The following is a 20,489-nucleotide window of genomic DNA, read 5'->3' on the forward strand; positions in this document are numbered from 1 at the left end:
GGTCTCAGGGAGAAGTTTTGATGGTCTCTCCTAAAATTTTTCTATATTTTTCTATATATATATATATATATATATATATATATATATATATATATATATATATATATATATATATATATATATATATATATATATATATATATATATATATATATATATATATATATATATATATATATATATATATACTACTTAAAATTACTACACCAGGAAGGAATGCAATTAAAGGAATGATATTTATTGCAGGATATTTAGATATATATATCCTGAATAAATCAGTACTCAGAGCAGCTGCCCCTGGCAGCAATAACAAACAGTTATTCTCCTGGACATCGGGTCAAGCAGAGATTGGCAAGCATGTACGGGTACAGCATTCCATGCAGTTTCAACATGATGTCACAATTCATCGATCGTAGTGATTAAAGAAAGATGACGTGGCAATCGTTTGACAAACATTGTCCAGGCGTTTTCAACTTTTGAGAGATCAAGAGAGCGTGCTTGCCTGGGCAACAGGCGAACATTTTCCGTGTCAAAGAAGGTCAGAACAGTATGGCCGTAATGCGGTTGTGCATTGTCCAGCTGAAGCGTATATATATATATATATATATATATATATATATATATATATATATATATATATATATATATATATATATATATATATATATATATATATATATATATATATATATATATATATATATATATATATATATATATATATATATATATATATATATATATATATATATATATATATATATATATATATATATATATATATATATATATATATATATAAATAATATATAAACAAAAGGAAAAGCTTTATATATTTATTTTTTATTTGTTTTCGTTTAAAGGAGAAAAAAAAATTGTCCTAGGTACTGTCGTATTGAAATTAATTGAGGACATATTTTCTCATTTAATTCACTTTCATTTAAGGGATTTTGTTTTGATAATGATTCTCTTAGAAATAGAGAAAAAATAATTTTCAAACCGAGTCATATATGCTTAACGCTTCGCCATTTGGCATTATTAAGCATTTGGCATTTTTAAGCATTTTGAAACAACCTCAAAACATTTTCCCTCAAGCTTCATATTTAATTATTATATGTTGCTTTTACCTTCGTTCGAAAAAAAAGTGCTTTGCCGAAATTTTCGCATTTTACAAATTGTCTACTGAAATAAAATTAGAAAAAATTATGATCACCCAAATGCCTGATCACTGCCAGCATCTTCATCGCAGTACGAACATACCACTGCAGGTTCAACATTTCGTTCGTTCGTAATCGCATAGTACTTAAGAAGAGCACTGAACGATCGTTTTGAAGTACATTTTATCAGTGGTTATGGCTAGAGGATCACTAAACTTTAAATCGATAGGTAGCAGCCAGAATGTATGAGCTGAAAAAAGAGAATTGCCGAAACTCCCAGCATAAGATAAAATTTGCCATGTTTCTGGCTCTACGGGAACATCAAAAGCTCAGAAATTTTTCGAATGCCTTTTGGTAATGATTTTGGTTAAATTAACTACAAAATATGGTTCTTTTAATCATTACTGAACTTGGTAAATGTTAAAAAAGGATGGTAATTTTTTTTTACTTTGAGCATGGCTTAAAAATTTAGTCGATTAAATTTACTTTCCAGTTTTGTAATTTTAACTAAATGTGTGCTAATAAGTATATTTTAGAAAACAAGAACTTCCGGTAAACCGTTACACACATGCGCAGGAAATTACCAATAAATTGTTCAAATGCAGTATATTTTGTTTTTAGTAACCTGAATTATACTCGTAGTTTCGTTAAGAGTACTGACATTTACTATTAAGCGTGGAGAAATGTTTTTTTCTCTCTGAGTAGCATGTAAATGTAGTCGGTGCTCATTGATGATCAGATTGCCGTACAATCAAACTGATGATGACGAAATTGTAGAAACATAATCGGCTGGATCCTCTGTCCCACAAAATTGCTTTAGAAATTCCTTACTTATTTTAGAATATCGTGTTTTATATTGAGCTGCTATATGCCAAGTTAGTAATGCTTAGGTTATACCTCTTTTGGCACTCTCTACTTTTAGACAGAATGCTGATTCTAAGCAATCAAAATTTATTTTTATTAAAGTATTTAAATGAAGTATTCAAAGTATTTTATCTAGCAACATACATACATGGCAATACTTTTACTTTGCTACTTGTAACGCTTGCACGTCGTTATTTGTTAGATTTAGTACTATTACTTGTTTTTGTATTACCGTTTTTTGAAAAAGTACAAGTATTTGTGACGAGAATGTCGAAAAAAATTGATACTTTTTCTCTGAAATATTTACAAAAAAATTTAGCTTTAAAAACATTTTCTTTCCGCAGTATTTGACATTTATTTATTCTTTAATTTTTAAATTTACTGCATTATGTATTCTTTAACAGCTAACTTATTTCTCCAAGCATCTTTAAGCGTTGCAATTTCCCGAAAAGGTGATATATTTTTAGGAATTTTATGGATTTAAAGAATTTTACCTGTATATGAATACAATTTATTTTTTCCTACTTCTTTAAACAAAAACTGTAATTTTATCGAATTTGTTCAACAAATTAATTCGTTACTAAAATTTCTGAAACTAAGAACAAAATTTCGAAAGATTTAATTATTTTAAAAAATGAGCATAATTTAAAATTCCTTTTTATATGCAAACATTGCATTTTGATTTCTCGTTTGGTACCTTTCAACATTTAATATTTGCATAGAATTTTGTAATACTTTCTTGTATTTTAAAAATTTATACTTTTAAATTAAAATCAAATGCATTTTAAATATTTCTTTTTTTGCTTTTTTAATAAAATTTTAATTTGAGTAATTTAAGTAATTTCATTTTGTAACGAAATTTACGATTACTTTGAATTTTGAATTTCCTCTGAATGCACTTTAAAATAGCTAAGTTTTTTGTTTTGTACCAGTACTTTAATTTTACTTTTTTCTTCGATTCTTTTCAAAATCAAAACTTTTTGCTCGTTACTCTGGCTTAAAGTACTTGTACCTTTACTCGTTACTTTCTGCAAGTAACGTTTCCACGTATGATTCAAATGATGTATTCAATGTATTTTATTTAGTAAGATTCAAGTGAAATATTCAAGTATTCAAATGAAAAATACATGAGAAAAGTATAAATTTTATAGAAATAGTACAAATGTTGATAGGTATCCAATATAGCATATCAGAAAATTTTCATCTCATTTGTTGAGGTGAAAGCAAGAAATTATATTTGTGCTTGCTGCATAAGTACACGTTGCACATTTGTCAGGCCGAAAGTGCACTTCTGACACTTGATCAAGAAGCAAACAGTCAAACCTTTAATTTATTTAAAAGGTCTGATTTTTATTTAATTTAATAGGTATTAATTATTTTATTTAATATGTCTTAATAGGTTGTTTAATAGGTAATGTTTCATAAATGATTCACTGTTTACTTAAGGTACATTTCTACAATTTAACATTTTTTTTTCGGGTCCAAAATGCGTAAAACAATAATTAAAATAATAATTAAAGCAATAATTAAAACAATAGTTAAAATATGTGGCTGGGTGGAGCAGTTGGTTTGTCGTCAGCCTTCTGAGCCCAAGTCTGCGGGTTCGATCCCCGGCCCAGACACCGGATTTTCGGGTTGCAGAAAATCCTCAGCGGCACGTCGTATGATTATGCGGCATGTATAAGATCCCTGGAGTGCCTTATTGGCTCTTGGCATTTCTGGCAAAATTAAATTCCCAGTGCACTTTAGCATCCAAATAGAGTCTCGGTGCTGCCATCTAGTGTGGCAGAAACTAGACGTCCAAATTAGCATGACCAACGGTATCTCACCCATTGTGGTGGTCCTGATAGAGTGGATACCACCTCTGGAGAACGCACTAGGTTTGCTCATCGGCAAGGCCGATTGTGCAGCTCATTGGCAATAAATAAATAATTAAAATATCAGTTCTTTATAAGTCAATAAATAGTAACGTTTCAAGGGAAAAATGCGATTTAAAACATTTATTTTAGTCTTTTTACAATTTTTTTCTGTTTCTCATTCTTTTTTTTTAAAGTGAATAAATGTTTCATGTGTATTCCCTCTTTCCCGAAAGCATTTTTAAAACAAATGCAATGTTTTGAAATTGCAATCTCAGCTTAAATTTTAATATACGTTTTATTTCATTAAGGCATAAATATTACTTAAAATATAATGCCTACCATTTCATTCACAGTTCTTGATGAATTAGAAACTCTGATTTCTCTCTATCGACAGATTAGATGCTAATATATTTTCAATTAATGTATTCATAGTTTAAATAACATATGTATTGGTATTTTTGAAACATCTTTCGTACTATTTTAACAATTGCTAAAAATCGCACTTTGAGAAAGGGAAAACAATATTTATTTTAGTTATTTTTATCTTGGAATTGTTTTATCATTTATTAATAAAACAAAATAGATTTAGGATTATGAACTTGCATTGATTCTAATTTTAGTTTCTGAACCAGACACTCAAAAAAAAGGAAAGTATTTATTATAACAATCTGTGAATACTTTCTCTCATTTTTCAGGAGGATAAAACCTTTTCACAACGAAAGAACTTTCCTTTATACCGATTCAATTTCTTTGTTCTCGATTTATTTGACAAAAAAAAAAAGCGTTAAACCAAAATTACCTGTAACAACAATTTTTCCAGCGCTAACACTCATAACCATCTCTCCAGTCAAGCGGTGACGAGTCTGACAGTGAAATGTCCTGTAAGTGTCTTTTTCCAACACACCATGAATAAGAAGTTCTCCGGAATTGAGCACAGTGTAAGAACTGCCTAAAGGATAAAATGAATAAAATATTTTTCATTTTGAAATGATAAATTTATCAATTTGAAAACGGTTACTTTTTATATTCTCGGGGAGATCCGTGACCTTACATATTTTTAGAATTCTTATAAAAAATAATATTTAAGAAAAGAAGATAAACAAAGAGAGAAATGCTCAAAACTGTCAGAATATGGTAAAATGTACCATATTTCTGATTTATGGCAGCACCAAAACCTTTGGTCATTCTTGCCGATGAACTCTGGTAAGGGTTTTGGTAAAATTGACAGTAAAATATGGTTTTTTAATGTATGATAAAATTAGGTAATTTTATCATGACATCTTAGAGTATAGCATAAGAAACATATGCTTAGTTAAATTTAGTTTTCAAGTTTTTTTTACCGCATTTTTTACTCTATGTGCGATAATACGAACTATATTTTTAAGTTTTATTAACCAGAAAATATGTTTTTGTCCTTTTTAGCCAGAACGTACATTGCCATACAGAATGGTAATTTTGCATCCATTTTATTTCTCCGTTCAGTCATGATAATAAGTATCTTAAAAAGAGCAAAAATTTCTTTTTTTAAAATGTTAACCAATCGCAAGTAAGGAAAGAGTGTTACATTGAAGAGCGTTACATGAACATAAGCAAGGAGAGAAAAAAATATGCTCGAAACTATCAGAATATGATAAAATGTACCATATTTCTGGTTTATGGTAACTCCAAAAACTTTGGTCATTCTTACCGATGGAATTTGGTAATGATTTTGGTAAAATTTACTGTAAAATATGGTTTTATAATGTATGATATAATCTGGTAATTTTATCATGACAGCTTAGAGCATGGCATAAGAACCATTTGCTTAGTTAATTTTTTTCATATATTTCTTTTTTCTTTAATTATTTCTCTACGTGTGATAATACAAACTATAATTTTAAGTTTTATTAACCAGAAAATATGTTTTTGTTTTTTTTAACCAGAAAGTACATTGCCATAAGGAATGGTAATTTTGCCTCCATTTTATTTCTCCGCTTAGTCATGATAACAAGTATCTTAGAAAGAGCAAAAAATGTTTTTTTTAATATTTTAACCAATCACAAGTAAGGAAGGAATGTTACATTGAAGAGTGAGTGCATTGAAGTGTGTCATAGGAGTGAGTACATTGGAAATATCTATTTCTCGTTCATTTTGTAAGAGAGGCCTAAAGAAAAAGGATAAACAATAAATCAATTCTTATTGACACACATTTTGTAAAAAATACAAACTGAAAAGTAAGCTTAACCAAATAAATAGTGTTAAGCCATGTTCCAAGGAATGATGAAAGCACCAAATTTTAGCTCAGATTATAAAACCATATTTTATTGTTCTTTATTTTCGTATAACAACAAGGTAGGTTATATCGCGAGAGAAAACAGAGAGAAGTTGAAGGAAAATTTATATAAATTCCTTCAAATTTTAACAACCGATTAAAGTGCATCGACGTGCACTTTCGCGCAGTGCAATTTGTCAGATTCCGAGAGCGTTTTTTTCTTCCTGAATTTCAGTTATATATTAATTTGCAACCTCCGATGTTGTTAGATTTTCTTGCTTTTATTTCTGATTAGCAATTCTCAAGTTTGATAAAAATATATTAAGGGTGATATTTATTGGACATTAATTTGGTACTTTTTTTTCTTCTGCACCTATTTATTTCCTACCACCTTCAATTTTCTACAAACCATTTCATTGATATTAAATGCAGAAAAAAATGTTTCATAAATGCTTGAAAAATAAGAAAAAATGTTTAAAATTACATAAGATAACAGTTACGTTCCAAGAAAAACCATATCTTAGTTCTTAAAATACGTGTTCTTAAATTTTATTGTGATTCAACTCAGAATATTTTGATAATGTACTACTGTTATGAAAAATAAACTATTGGTTAATTCGCATAAAAATATTATGCACCTCCTTTATTCATTGAATTAGATATAACATTAAAAATTGGCAATTATCTTCATGTTTTTAAACTTAAATTATTAGAACAAATCGCTCAAATTATTAAAGAGTTAGAATTTTCAGCTTTTTCTTAGTGAAATTTCGAAAATTTTTGGTGGTCAAGACGTTCGAATATCTTAAGTCGTTAATAGATCCCCTCATATAAGACTATTATCATTATCAAAATCGTGTTTCAGTAAACTTCCAATAAACTAAAATTTGAAATTACAATAATCTTTTATGTGTGTGAAATTTTTATACAGGTGTAAGATATATAATTATAACTTCTATATCATCAGCTTAATTTATAAGAAATAAATTTTAGTTTCCGTGTTAGATTTGGAAAAAAATTACAGGAAACATCAAATAGCACCTGAATAGAAAATCTACTTTTGGAAATTAGATTTATTAAAATACGATTTGCAAAAAGTGGTCGATTCCAACTGCACAAAGTAACAATCAGACAAATCTGAAACCTAACCGTAAAATCGTGTATCAAAACTGAAAAAAGGCTATTTTATAGTAGTTTATGTTACTGCATCTTGGATAAAAGTAATTCCAAAAGAATCGATGCGTCTTACATATTTTTTTTAAAGTTATATTTTCTAAAAAGAAATTTAAATAGAACATTCGAACAAAATGTGATAGATAGCTTTAAAATGAACTTGTAATTTGTGCTATTTTTGTAACATATAATGCTCTGAATGTTGTCTCCCACCCAGATTAACAAAAAATAAGTAAATAAATAAATAATCAATAAAAACGTTGTAAGAATACATGAATAGGAAGAATTAAGATCTTTGACAACTGTGTAAGGGAAAATAGAATTATTTTTACAAAAAATCTACTTTATGTCTACTTGACAAATTAATTCCGGAAAATTTAAATACAATTTGAAGCATTTGTTCACTAAGAATAAAGCATGGTAAAAGAAAACAGAATAAAGTTTAATGTGTTTATGGCTCAATGGTATTAGTTATATACGTTCAGTTATATATGTCAATCATAAAAAGTTATGATTGAATTTACCAAATAGCCAGAATGAACTAAACTTAGAATAATTGATAATGAATTAGCATTATTACTACTCATATTGAGGGTGTTACCAAAATAGGATTCAGCAATATTTAGAGATTTTTTTAGGTGAAAAAAGTATGGCTAAGCTATTAAAATTTAAACATAATGTTTTGGCACTCATTTACTGTGTAATTGTTATTAACTTCTTGCCAAAATATAAAAATATAAAAAAATTCACAAATAGAGAGGGCATTATTAGAGAATGCATAACTCTTATTTATTATTAATATTGCTGAAGTCCTTTTAAAAAACTAGATTCATAAACATTGCAAGATATTATTTAGTATGAAATACATGGTTAAATACATGAGATACATGGTTTACATACTGTACATTTTTCTTACCGAAATTATTTCTTTTTACCATATATTTCATTAATAGGATTTCGTTCTCCGTGTTTTTTGAGTGTTTATCGGAGAAATAATTTTATATACGTTCAGTTTTATTTGTCAACAATAAATAGTAAAGATTGAATTTACCAAATAGGCGGAATAAACTAAATTTAGAAAAATTGATTATGAATTAACATTATTCTCATACTTAAGGTGTTGCCAAAATATGATTCAGCAATATTTAGAATTTTTTTTTTTGGTGAAAAAAAATGGCTATACTATTAAAATGAAAACATAATATTTTGGCATTTATTTACTGTGTAAATGTTCTTAACTTCTCTTCCAAATACAAAAATATAAAAAAAAATTCATAAATAGAGAGGGCATTATTAGAGAATGCCTAACTTTTATTAATTATTAATATTGTTAAAGTCCTTTTGAAAAGCAAAATTTATGAACATTGCAAGATATTATTTAGTATGTGATACATGGTTAAAATTTAAAGCAAAATATTATACAGCCTACTTTATTGAATGGAATTTATTAACCTATCTCCTTAAAGTAGGAGTCTAAATAACGCACCAATACTTTAAAAACAAATATTACTATCACTGTTCTCAATCATTGATGCTTAAATCCAAAATTATTTTATGAAAGGGGCAGTGCTAAAATTTTAAAACGAGACATTTCGTCACGTATTTCGTCACGTATAGAATTCTTATTAACAAACTTATTAAATATACAGACTTTTATTAATGTTATTTAATATCCTTTAAAAAATAGTTGTTGACTATATGTATTAAAAGAAACACAGTTTAAATATTTAATAATAACATGCCCCGAATTTCTTGTGTGAAATTTATTAAACCTCTCTTCTTTGTGCGGAAAGTCTAAATAATGCATTAACTAAATTAGAAGAGGGTTTGGCAGTGCTTGGATCACGGAAATGCTGTGCAAAGACACAGCAGTTCACTTTCTGAAGAGGATGTAATTCTGAATCTATCGGTCGAACCTCCCCAGGGTCCGTGGCTGAGAGGGACGAAGCTAATGTTTAATGGAATTGCAGAGTATCTTGGCAGCCTTGTAAAGCAGGGGCGCTTCTCGGAGAAATTTGTTGCAGCAGAAGAGAGTTTTCTCTGAAAGATTCGGAAAAGAGCTTCTCGAATGAAATTTTTGATTGTCTTTCTACTAAGATTGAGAGTGCCTCGTTTATTAATGACTCTGTCTCTTAGAACAAAACAGTCTTCAGATCCTTGGATCTGTAGATTCAACGGGGGTTATGTTATGTTTAGAGCCAAATTTCTTTTTGTGTTACTGAATAAAAATATTAGATAAATTAAAAATATTAGATGAATAAGATGAAATTAGAAATACGTAAAATGCATATTAAAATACATAAAAATGTATCATTTCCATTATATACACTAAATTGAACGCAAATCTTTAATAAATTTTTATTATTATTTTTTTTTGCTGAGATTGAGAGTATCTTGTTTATTAATGACTCTGTCTTGCAGAACAAAAGCGTCTCCAGAGCCGTAGATCTGCAGATTCTATACTGTTTATATCATATTTAGTACTAAATTTCTTTTTGTGTTACTGAATAAAGATGCACAAAGTTTATTCAATATTTCAATCTCTGTTGAGGATGGATTAGGAGAAACATCAGTGCTCGGAGTACAGGTTAAATACATACCGGGTAGTGGCACCGAACCTTAAAAAACATTGATGTAGGGCACACTAGGTAATTGTATACCGGGTAGTGGCACTAAACTAGACCTAGTGTATATTTCGGATGTTTTACAAAGCAACAATGCGATTGTCAATTTTCACTGGTGGAGGTCAACAACCAAAAATTTTGGTCATTTTTCTTAACTCCGCGTAAGTATCACCTGTATCATTACAGCGCCTTTTTCTATTTACTGAAACTTCTGTTAAAGCAAATTTAATGCACATATTTTCTAATATCCTACCTCTCATATCGTTTCTTTTCAGAACTTGCTTGTCATCCCTTATCCATGAATCAACAGACACATATTCTCGAACAAATGTTGGGAGATGGCAACGGAGCACAGCTGTATTACCTCTTACAACAAAATCATCATATACTTGAGGATCAAACCTTTGCTTGATAACTGAAAAAAAAACTCTTTTTAGAAAGGACAATTTAAAATTACATGTATACACAATGACAATTTGAATAACTTTTGATGCAATTATATTTATTTACGAATTGAACAATGGGCAATTGGCGAAGCATCCCTAAAGATGATCCGAAAACATACTATCACAATTTTGATTCTCTGCAGAGTAGATGGCAGCCCCTCCAGTAGCCTGATGGAAGTTGAGCACTTAATGGTAGAATAGTTTAACGAGGGCCAATACCTCACACCCTTGGTCACATTGCAGGCTGATAAAAGTTTCCCTCACATTAACAGCAATGATGGTGGACTTCGGTGATCTACTGAGAATCGTGCCTTAATGATCAGTCCACTACGAGACTAAATAAGCTTTGAACTAAATATTAAGACAGTTATAAGTCACCGATTTCAAAGTTAAGAAAAATGCCGTTTTGCCAGTGAAGCCAAGAATTTAAAGATTATATTTTAAAATTCTTTTTTTTTAAAAAATTCCTTTAAAATTTTGACAAAGCGTTTCAATAAATATCGATTACTACCGGCAAAATCAGCAATCACCAAAACGCAAAATTTTCTGAAATATCAGATTTTCTGTAACACTTAGGCAAAATGAAAGAGGAACCAAAACTCATTAATTTAACAGGCACAAAGGCAGTGTGTTTTGAAACACGAAATAAAGAGGCAGAGACGTGTGAAGTAAGGTTTTTTTTAATTTTTTTCTTTCTATTTTGTACTGGACAGTTTTTCAACTTACTTTGGAGGTCTGTTTGGAGATGGTCACTTGGTTTCACTTCAAATAATAATTTCAATTTCTCTCACTTAAATGTAATCATAGTATTTTTTTTAAATGCAAATTGATTACAATATTTGCATGAATTAAATTATGTCAAACAAAAATTAAAATCGAAAGTTTCTTCTTCTGAAATATCAAGATAATCATTTAGTATTAGTAAAATAGCCAAATAACTTAAAAACAATCTTTGTAAATTTGAAATAGATCTTACGTGTTTTTATTGCCATGTCTTTTTATGGCGTTCGTCGTCTTTTTTTATGATTAACATTTATCGCCAACATGTTTGCAAACAACATTTGTTAAAAAAAGTAGATAATGTTTAAATTATGCGAAAAACACATTGTTGTCAATACATTGATGTCAATGCTTGCATCAAAAAAGTTCTTTTGCGACGTTAACAATCACAGACGTCACTAACTTAATAAATCGACCAATTTTCCCCTGAGTCAATATTCCATTTACTCTGTTAACAATAAATTAATTTTTATAAATTATAGGCAATTTAAGTGCTTTACATTTCCAGATGTGCAATATTTTTAACAACATTTTTTGAATTATGATATTAAACTATTAAATCATAGATAAATGCTTTTAACCTTTATGTTTGACTCGGAATTTAAAAATATATATATATATATATATATGTAAATAGAGAAATAGTATAACCAATTATTAAAAAAAATGTGTTTTTTTTTACAATAATACTGTTAACGTGTATAAGGAGGTGCCGGATGACCTGGTTAGTTCCAAAGTCCTCCATTAAAAATCGGTACCTTTGGTAGTGCTAAATTGGAGACTGGTCGTTCTCTGGTTCAGGTCAAAATTGCGATCTGTGGGTGAATAAATAGTCGGTGAACAACTGTACGAACTTGTCCGCCCAGTAAAAAAATGGGCTTTGGCATGTGTGTGTAACTAAAGCCGTATTCTTGGCCCTAGATAGCTCCATTGAAAAACAGGAAATGCACCTTCTGCCTCAAATTCACTTGGTTATACCAATCAGGTTTTACTGGTATTGGCAAGCGTCGTTAGAAACAAAGACAACAACTTCTATAAAATACTGTCAAATTATTTATCAAGCATAGCAAACTAAAAATAAATTTGAAAGTTACTTTATTTACAGTGACTACGTGAAGCTATTAATATTGTAATGTTTCAATCTATGTCTAAAACATTTTAATATTTTAAATATTCTCAAAAATGTGTTTATTTAATAATATACTTTGTAGAATAAATCAGACATGCAAAACTTTCAAAATATTTTTCTTAAGATTTTAAAGAATAAAATCGAATTTTTTTCATGAACTTTCAAGTTTATACTATCATTGAGATGTCTTATTAAAATTTAATGAAATTCAAAAAAAGTATTCCATGTAGACATTTCTTTACAAAACATTTCAATTTGCATATCTGAAGCAAAACAAATAAGCAATAAATAGTTTAAGAACGCCAATAAATATTACCGTACATTTTCATCAAAAAGGAATGTTAAAAAGAAAACAGATTGTATTTGCATTTATTTTTCTGAAATCATCACAGTTTGTTTTATAAATACTTGTTGTAAATGATTTCTAGTATGAATTTTATCTCTCCTATATTTCTTTTTCCCTAAGATGTCTAAAAATTTATGAGATTCTTCTAGCATCGACAGAAGTTTTTATTTGTATTTTTTTTGTTTGTTATTCTTTCCATACCTACGAACCATATGCATTATTTATTTATACTCTCGAACAACAGCGTCAACTATTCCTTCGAAAGAATATTTTCTTACTCTAAATATCGCAAACCAAAGCCTACGTGTATATCTTTTCAGATGCTTTAGTATTTTCATTAAGAAAATTGAATGTATAACTGCTTTAGATCTTAATAGACAAATTCATGGAAATAATAAAAAATACGTTTAACTAAATTGATAAAAGAAAATGTAAACGTAGTTTCAATTTTAATAAAATGATAGACTGTATATCGCTTGTTAAAAATGTTAATTAAAAATAAATGTAGTAAAAATGAGATTAACTGTAGAAAAGACAAGTATTTTTAACAGACGACCTACAAATTGGCATCTTCGCAATTATATTTTCTATCTTATGGCGAACTCTTGAACGAAGGATTTCCCTAGGAGGACATTGGGTGTTGGCCATTAGAAACACATATACACCGAAGAGCCATTACATTATGACCACCATGCTAATAACATGTAGGACCATCTTCAGCCCTCAAAACTACTAGCACCCATCATGGCATTGATTCCACAAGGTGCTGATATGTAGTCAGAGGTATCTGGTACCAAGCGGTCACCAACTAGTTCTGCAATTCCCTCACATTGCGAGTGGGTAGCGTGGCAGCATGAATTTGGCTTTCCCAGTAGGACCACAAATGCTCTATTGGATTAAGGTCAGGTGAATTTGGAAGACAGGACATGACTTGAAAGTCACTGGAATGTTCCTCCAACCAATCCATGACGGTTCAACCCTTATGACCCGGTGCATTATCCTGTTGCTAAACACCATCCCCCGCAGGAAAAACTGTTGCAATGAATGGGTGAACCTGATCTGCAACTATGTTAAAATAGTTTACAGACGTCAGGGATTGTTCTATGACGATTATGGGTCCTAATGTGCCCCATGAAAACATTGTTCCTGGGCGAGAAACCATAAAAACCTGGGCGTGCCCACTGTTATAGATGGAGGGCTCTTCGGTGTATATCTGCAATTATATCATGAAAAATTACTCAATTCCGGCTTGTCCAGCTTCTTATCAAAAGATTCTGAAAGGGAATTCGTGGCAAGATTTTTTTTGCGTAATCGAACGGCATCTAAAAAGGGGAATTTAAACAACATAATTTGTTTAGACAGACGATGCCACACAGACTCCAAGGAAATTTAGTATTTTCTTAATGAGTATATTCCCAGCTATTATTATTTATTAACTTCAAAAAATAATCTTTCAGTCAAAATTTTGGTTTTGCATGCTCTTTTGAAATAATGATTTGTGTTGAAATTAATAAGAGAATTTGTTTTAAAAAATGTAAGACGCATGAATGCAGAATCTTATCTCATATGAATTTTAAAATGCAATGCAGATATACGTTATAATAATAATAAAAATAAATAATTATGTTTGTTTTAAACTCTTAAATAAAAAGTGTAATAATAGCAGTACAGATGATGATGATGATTACTGACGGGCATTTTTGGAGCTCTCTGGAGTATTTAACCTATAGCTCGATTTTGTAGTGTTAAGTAACAGTACATGAAATACCTTTAAATTAGGGATACAAAAACAATACCTTTATAACTGTTGTTAATTTAAAGTTAATGACAACTAAAACAATATGGAAATGAAAGAGGTAAAATTGAATCCTACCACGTGATTTTCCGGCCAATGAAAATGCTCCGACAATAATGGAAAACAGCATCCTTAGATTTTTATATATGGTTAGATACATAATTATAACGAAAAGTATAATGTATTTCTTCAAAAATACTTTTTGCAAAAATAGTCAAAATTTATCAAAGTTACACTCTTCCTTATTCTTAAGCTTAACTCCACTTTTTCAATTAAACTTAAATTTACCAACGATATCGGTTTTATTGCATTAAATGTATAGAATAATAGTACATAAGGGGAAATAGGAAATTCTGCGCAAAACGCAGACGACATAACACAATCAAGAGGAGATATATGGTATTTTCCTCAATTATTATTTAAATATGGTTAATTTCTTACAGATCCTCTGTAATTTTAAATTTTCAATAGTTCTCTCTCTCTCTCTCTCTGGTATGCCTGTTCAGGCAGAGGGGTGCGATTAATCTTGCTTTCCAGCGGTGCCATATCTGGACAAGAATTCAAATTCTTCCACACCCATACGTCATACCCTTTTATAGGGTGAACCCATTCATACATCCATTCTTTCATCCACAGATCGTAATTTTGACATGAATCAGAGAACGATCGATCTCCAATCCAGTACCCCCAGGGGTATTGGTTTTTTTTTATGGGAACATGGAGGACTTCACCATTTACTGCACTGAGAGACTTCGGCCGGTTGGGTTCGAACCAACGAACTCTCGGACATGGGCCCTGCGTCCTACTGACCACACTATCCAGGCACATTCTCAATAGTTGATTTTAAATTAAAACTACAGCAACCAACATTTTTACTTGCATAGAATTATTATTGCGGTTATATAGTAATGCTTTGCTTATCCTTTCTACAATTTCGAAAGGGAAGTGCACGTTAGAGCTTTGAAATTGGTGGGAGCTGTTTGCGTTTTTGCCATAATATAGTCACGAATGTTGCCCATAAAGCGTGAGCAGTTTTCCAAGATACAAAGAAAAAACATCTGCTAGACATTTCTTTCCTGACAAAGAACCTGGTTCATTATTTTCATAACGACATGTTCACTAAGGAGCGGACATCTGTAACTATCTTTATCATTTACTAATTGCAGGGAGCCAATGTTCAACTCCGTAGCTTTGTAATTTTGAGCCCTACCAAGAAAACAAGGAAACTCCTGGGTCAGTACCGCCAATGGCATGATTTGTTATGGGAACACGGAGAACTTTGTGACCCGACGTCCCGACAAATTTAACGTGCATCTGCCATCATTTACTACATGTAATTGGCTGACGGGCATAAGACCTTTGGCCTTTTGAACATGGGCCCAGTGCCCTACCAACCAGGCCATCCTGGTCCTTGCTCGGAGAAATTGTAAATTTGTCGTTCCTAATCCAATTCCCGAACTCCGATCTTGAAGTGATCTCTAAGAATATGAGTTAAAAGTTTTGGGGTCCGGCGAGTAATAGCGAATAGGAAGAGAATCTTTATATTGTATAAAAAATCATTCTCAAAATGTCGATGTACTGAGGCATGTGAACCAATAAAAATTTGTAATAGAGAAGAAATGTTAATTTGCTTTTTCAAAGAAATGTTTTTATTTCTTTATTGCGGTCATTTTGACCACGATAATCGTTTTAGACAATTGTACTTCATTTTATATACTAAATTAAATTGCACTTAACTAAAATTACACTACACTATATACTAAATTAAAATACACTAAATTGAATATTCATTTTGTTCAGTAAATAATAAAATTTATTACTTATGCTTTTGAAAGATCTCTTAAAGAAAGGAAATTGCACTAAAGTCAAGTAAGCTGGTATAATTATTTTAGGAGCTAGCGATACTCAAAGTTTATTTGCGATTAAAATGATCACTAATGCCGAGATAGTATTAAGTTAATTTAGAAACTTTGTTTCTTTTAAGCTTAAATAATTTTTTATGAAAGTGTTTAAATGCATTATGTATAGAGATATAAATAACAGAATAAAACAAATTTGGATAATCCTTTTTAATGCTCGTAGCAATTGCAATGTATTAGTGCACCAGTTGACCAGAACCTTAAAAGCAAGCCAATGTGATTTTTTTGCATGGTAATTTACAGAGTAGTATTGCAACGGGCATCGGTTATCTTTTTACAATTTCTGAAAAATTGCATCATTATTTTAAGTTAAAATTTGGTTATATACATGATATCTATTTAAAAGATAAATAATTCTAAGATACGTATAAATAAAAAAGAGTAATATCAACATATTTAAATACTTTTTATCTATCTTTAAAATTGAAAAAAAAATTAAATTTTAATTTCATACGTATGCTCAAATTAAAAAAAATAAACTTTTAGTTTCATGATCACATATACAGTTTTTCCTCATGAATTGATTAAAATGATTGCATTGATTAAAGTACTTCATTAGTTTTACAACTGCGCAACTAATGTTTTATTTTAGAGATAAAAATCAATCAACATACCGTGTCACCACGTCCGGCACCGGCACCGAAAACAAAAGTTTCTCAAAGTTTAAAGTGTTCTATTTCATTAGAGCAGTTGTAATTACAGGAGAAATTAAATCTATGTTTAATTCATGATTCGTAAGGAAAATTGGTTCTTTGAAAGAAGAGGAACGATTTTTTCCATGTTTGTCATGTCCGAGAATAGCCACTAATGAATTTCATAGCGTGCTCATAGACATGCGAATTAATTCTAGTAATGGAGATATTTTTCTAAAGAATATTTTAGTGTAAATGTATATACAAAATGTTGGCATTCAATTTTATTTTTTTAAAGCAGACATTTGATTTCTTATTCTTACGTGAGAATGTCTATACCATTTTGTTATTATTGAAGAAAAGAAAATTAATACCATAAATATATTCTGAATTTGCTAAAAAATTAAGCTTTTATCGCAATTTGAAGGCAAAAATTTACTTGATTTACTATATACTTTTCTCCAAACACTCTCTTAAAAACAAAGTTCGTCGATGCTTATCCTATGAGGTTTGACGAAGTCATACTAGATTTCAGGCACGAAATATATATGATCGATAAGGTGCATATTTTCGATAAGATCCATATGATTGATAAGTTTCATATTTTCAAACAGCTCCATCTGATCAATAAGATCCATGTGGTTAAGATCCATATGGTTGATACGATCTATAAAGTCTTTAAAAACCTTATGGACAAAAAGATCCATATGTGCGATAAAATCCTGATCCACATGATTAAAAGTTTCACATGGTCAATTAAATCGGTATGGTCAAGAAGAAAAATATGATCGTTGAAAACCCTAAGGTCTGTAAGATCCGCATGAATAATAAGATCAATATAATTGATAAATTTCTTATGGCCAATAAGATCGATATAATTGATAAGATCCATATGGTTGATATGTTTTATACAGTCAATTAAAATGGTATGGTCAATAAGATAAATATGATCAATATGAGTGATATGCTTAATTTGGCCGATCAGATCCACGTGATCGATACGATTCATAAGGTTGGTAAGATCCATGTGCTTGATAATATTGTTTTTTGCACTAAATTCAAACAGATGCATTTTTAATAAAATTTTACTTTTTATCAATGATGCAATCCCCTTTGTTATAAACAGACATTTAACCAATAACTAGAGAGTGTCTGCTCTGGATTAATCAAAATAAATCTGTTTCTGAACAAAATATCTAGGGATGGTGTTTTTTTTACATGATACAAATTATAATTTATTTTTCGACTTTTTAAATACCGTAGCAATTGGAATAAATAAAAATTAGATTACACAGCATTGCAGAACGTAAAATGGGTGAGTTAATATCCTCCACACCAATTTATTACATTTTTCTTCGATACAAGTCGAAAAGATCAACGTTCTAGGTTAGAACTTAAACCATCTTAGACAGTTACGAATATCTAATTAACATCGTGAATGATTCTCATAGCAACTGTTGTGTTATTACCCTTAGGGAGGCCAAAAAACATACAAGGTTGTCTATCTACTTTAATTGTGGTTGATTGGACATTTCCACATAAACTGTTTACTTATTTAGTAACAATTACTTATTTCCAATTAAACGAAACGTTCTAAACTTAAGATGTTTTTGGCACGACTTTGAAACTTACAAAAAGCTAAAAAATGCTTAATAGAAGTCGTCCTTCACAGCGATATACATCCCTATCCCTTCAATATACTGAAAACAAAAAAAACGCTAATAACCGGAATGAAATTTGAAAAAAGAATCGACATTAAGATTTCTATCAGTTTATGTTCAGTTAAATCTAATTCGTCTTAATATTATTTTTTTGCTACAGCTATGTTTAATTTGCAAACTAATTTTATTTTAAGATTTTTTATGTGCATTTATCCCAAATTGCATGATATTACTTAAAATTGTAAAGTAAAATATATTTTGAAGTCTGTTCCTCATTTTTAATGGTTATAATATATTTCAGTGACACCGAACACATAATTCATGACCAAAAGAGGTGGTGATGTTTAATGAATAACAAAATAAGTGGCTAAAAGTTATATAAAGAAATGTACCCGGCATTTAATTATACCAGGGACTATCTTTGGTGACCGATGACACGAATAAGTATCGCTGGTGTTTTACTAAACACATTCCGGTGTGAAGCAGTGGTATTTTAGTGTTACGATACACTATTTTTTAAAAAAAAAATACACAGACGGTTAGCACTCTCGAAAATAAAACTTTCATTTTTGACGATTCAGTAATCCTTGAACTGTATTTCACCAATTTTGAGGATCATTTTGTCACAAAATCACACGATTTGTGACGAAACGTTAACTCTCAAACGTATATTTGCTTGCATACAAATATATGTTTGCTCGCAAATTTTTTCCTCTACTCGAAACGATATCAGAGGGCATTGTGGGAGATTGTTAACCAGAACGACGAAATTAGAATGAAGACTAAAACAAGAAAATAAAGTGTCTTCCTGTATTGAGGTTAAGGAATCGCCCTTGTATGAGGGAGATCCTGAGTTCAGCTCACCTTCGGGAGTGTGTAAATTATAATTCTGTTCTTTCTTGTGTTGTTGAGGTGACACTGATCCCAGCTAGATGGGGATAGACGACAAAGTGATTGTTAAATACATTAGGCAAAATACGAGTTATTTATTTTTAATTTTTTATTCTTTTTTGAAAAGAATGGAATGATAAAATGATTTTTTACAATTATGTTATAATTCGTAAACTTGAAGAAGTGACGATACTTATTTCGTCATTTTGACGAAATATTCGCTCGGAGAATATATCAGGAAGCGGTTTCGCCAAGATCGAAGAAAGTTTCGTTATATTTGAGTATCCATTATTTATAGTGAACTTTGATTTATCCGACGTTTATACAACAATTGTTCCGAAAATAATCCTTCAAACACATTTAAAACGCTGAATAAACAACGGAAGAAGTTTTCCGAAATTGTTGATATCCTATTTTAAGTGTCTAAGCCAACCAATAAAAAAACAGGAAAATATTGATAAAAGAAAGATATGAAGCGAACATCACATAAATTTCTTTTTATGAGATATCTATGTTTGTAAGATATCTATGTCTGTGAGTGCATACAAGAAAAGGGTGGCTTTGTGAATCCTTTTTGTTGATTTTCAACATCGAGAATTTCTATTTTTCAATTTTATTTTTTCTTATTTTCCCGGCTCCCCAGGCAGCGGCCTCTATTTTTTTTTCTTTCTCTTTCATAAGCTTAAGCTTCAAAAATTTTGCAATAGGTTCAAAGTTTTTCAGGTCCCGGTATAGTCTCGGCGAGGACTTAAAATAAAATATGTTTTTCGAAACCTACTTTTTCTTTAAACTAAATCGGACTAGTTTTCAATATGTTTAGAGGACGGAAACGATAGCGCTAAGCAAACGGCAAAAGACCCGGATCTGTAGTTTATATTTTCATTTCACAGACTGAGTACATCCATTGGGGACTATTCCAGAAGAATGCGACTTGTTCTTTTCTTTCGAAAATATTAATATTT

At 30.0% G+C, this 20,489-nt stretch overlaps 1 protein-coding gene across 2 annotated transcripts in view; it reads right to left on the reverse strand.

Annotated features, from left to right (window-relative positions):
* LOC107440526 (cell adhesion molecule Dscam1) overlaps window positions 1-20,489 on the reverse strand; it is a 193,137-nt gene that overhangs the window by 113,216 nt on the left and 59,432 nt on the right. For both annotated transcript variants that reach the window (XM_087159008.1, XM_087159007.1), the window contains exons 3-4: window positions 10,182-10,343; window positions 4,680-4,829 (exon numbers count right to left, since the gene is read on the reverse strand). In XM_087159008.1, coding sequence (XP_087015134.1) covers window positions 4,680-4,829; window positions 10,182-10,343 — 312 coding nt within the window. The remainder of the gene's footprint in view (window positions 1-4,679; window positions 4,830-10,181; window positions 10,344-20,489) is intronic.

This window comes from Parasteatoda tepidariorum, chromosome 3, assembly GCF_982258835.1.
Source record: "Parasteatoda tepidariorum strain Cologne lab strain chromosome 3, Ptep-v5.0, whole genome shotgun sequence".
Taxonomy (NCBI): domain Eukaryota; kingdom Metazoa; phylum Arthropoda; class Arachnida; order Araneae; family Theridiidae; genus Parasteatoda; species Parasteatoda tepidariorum.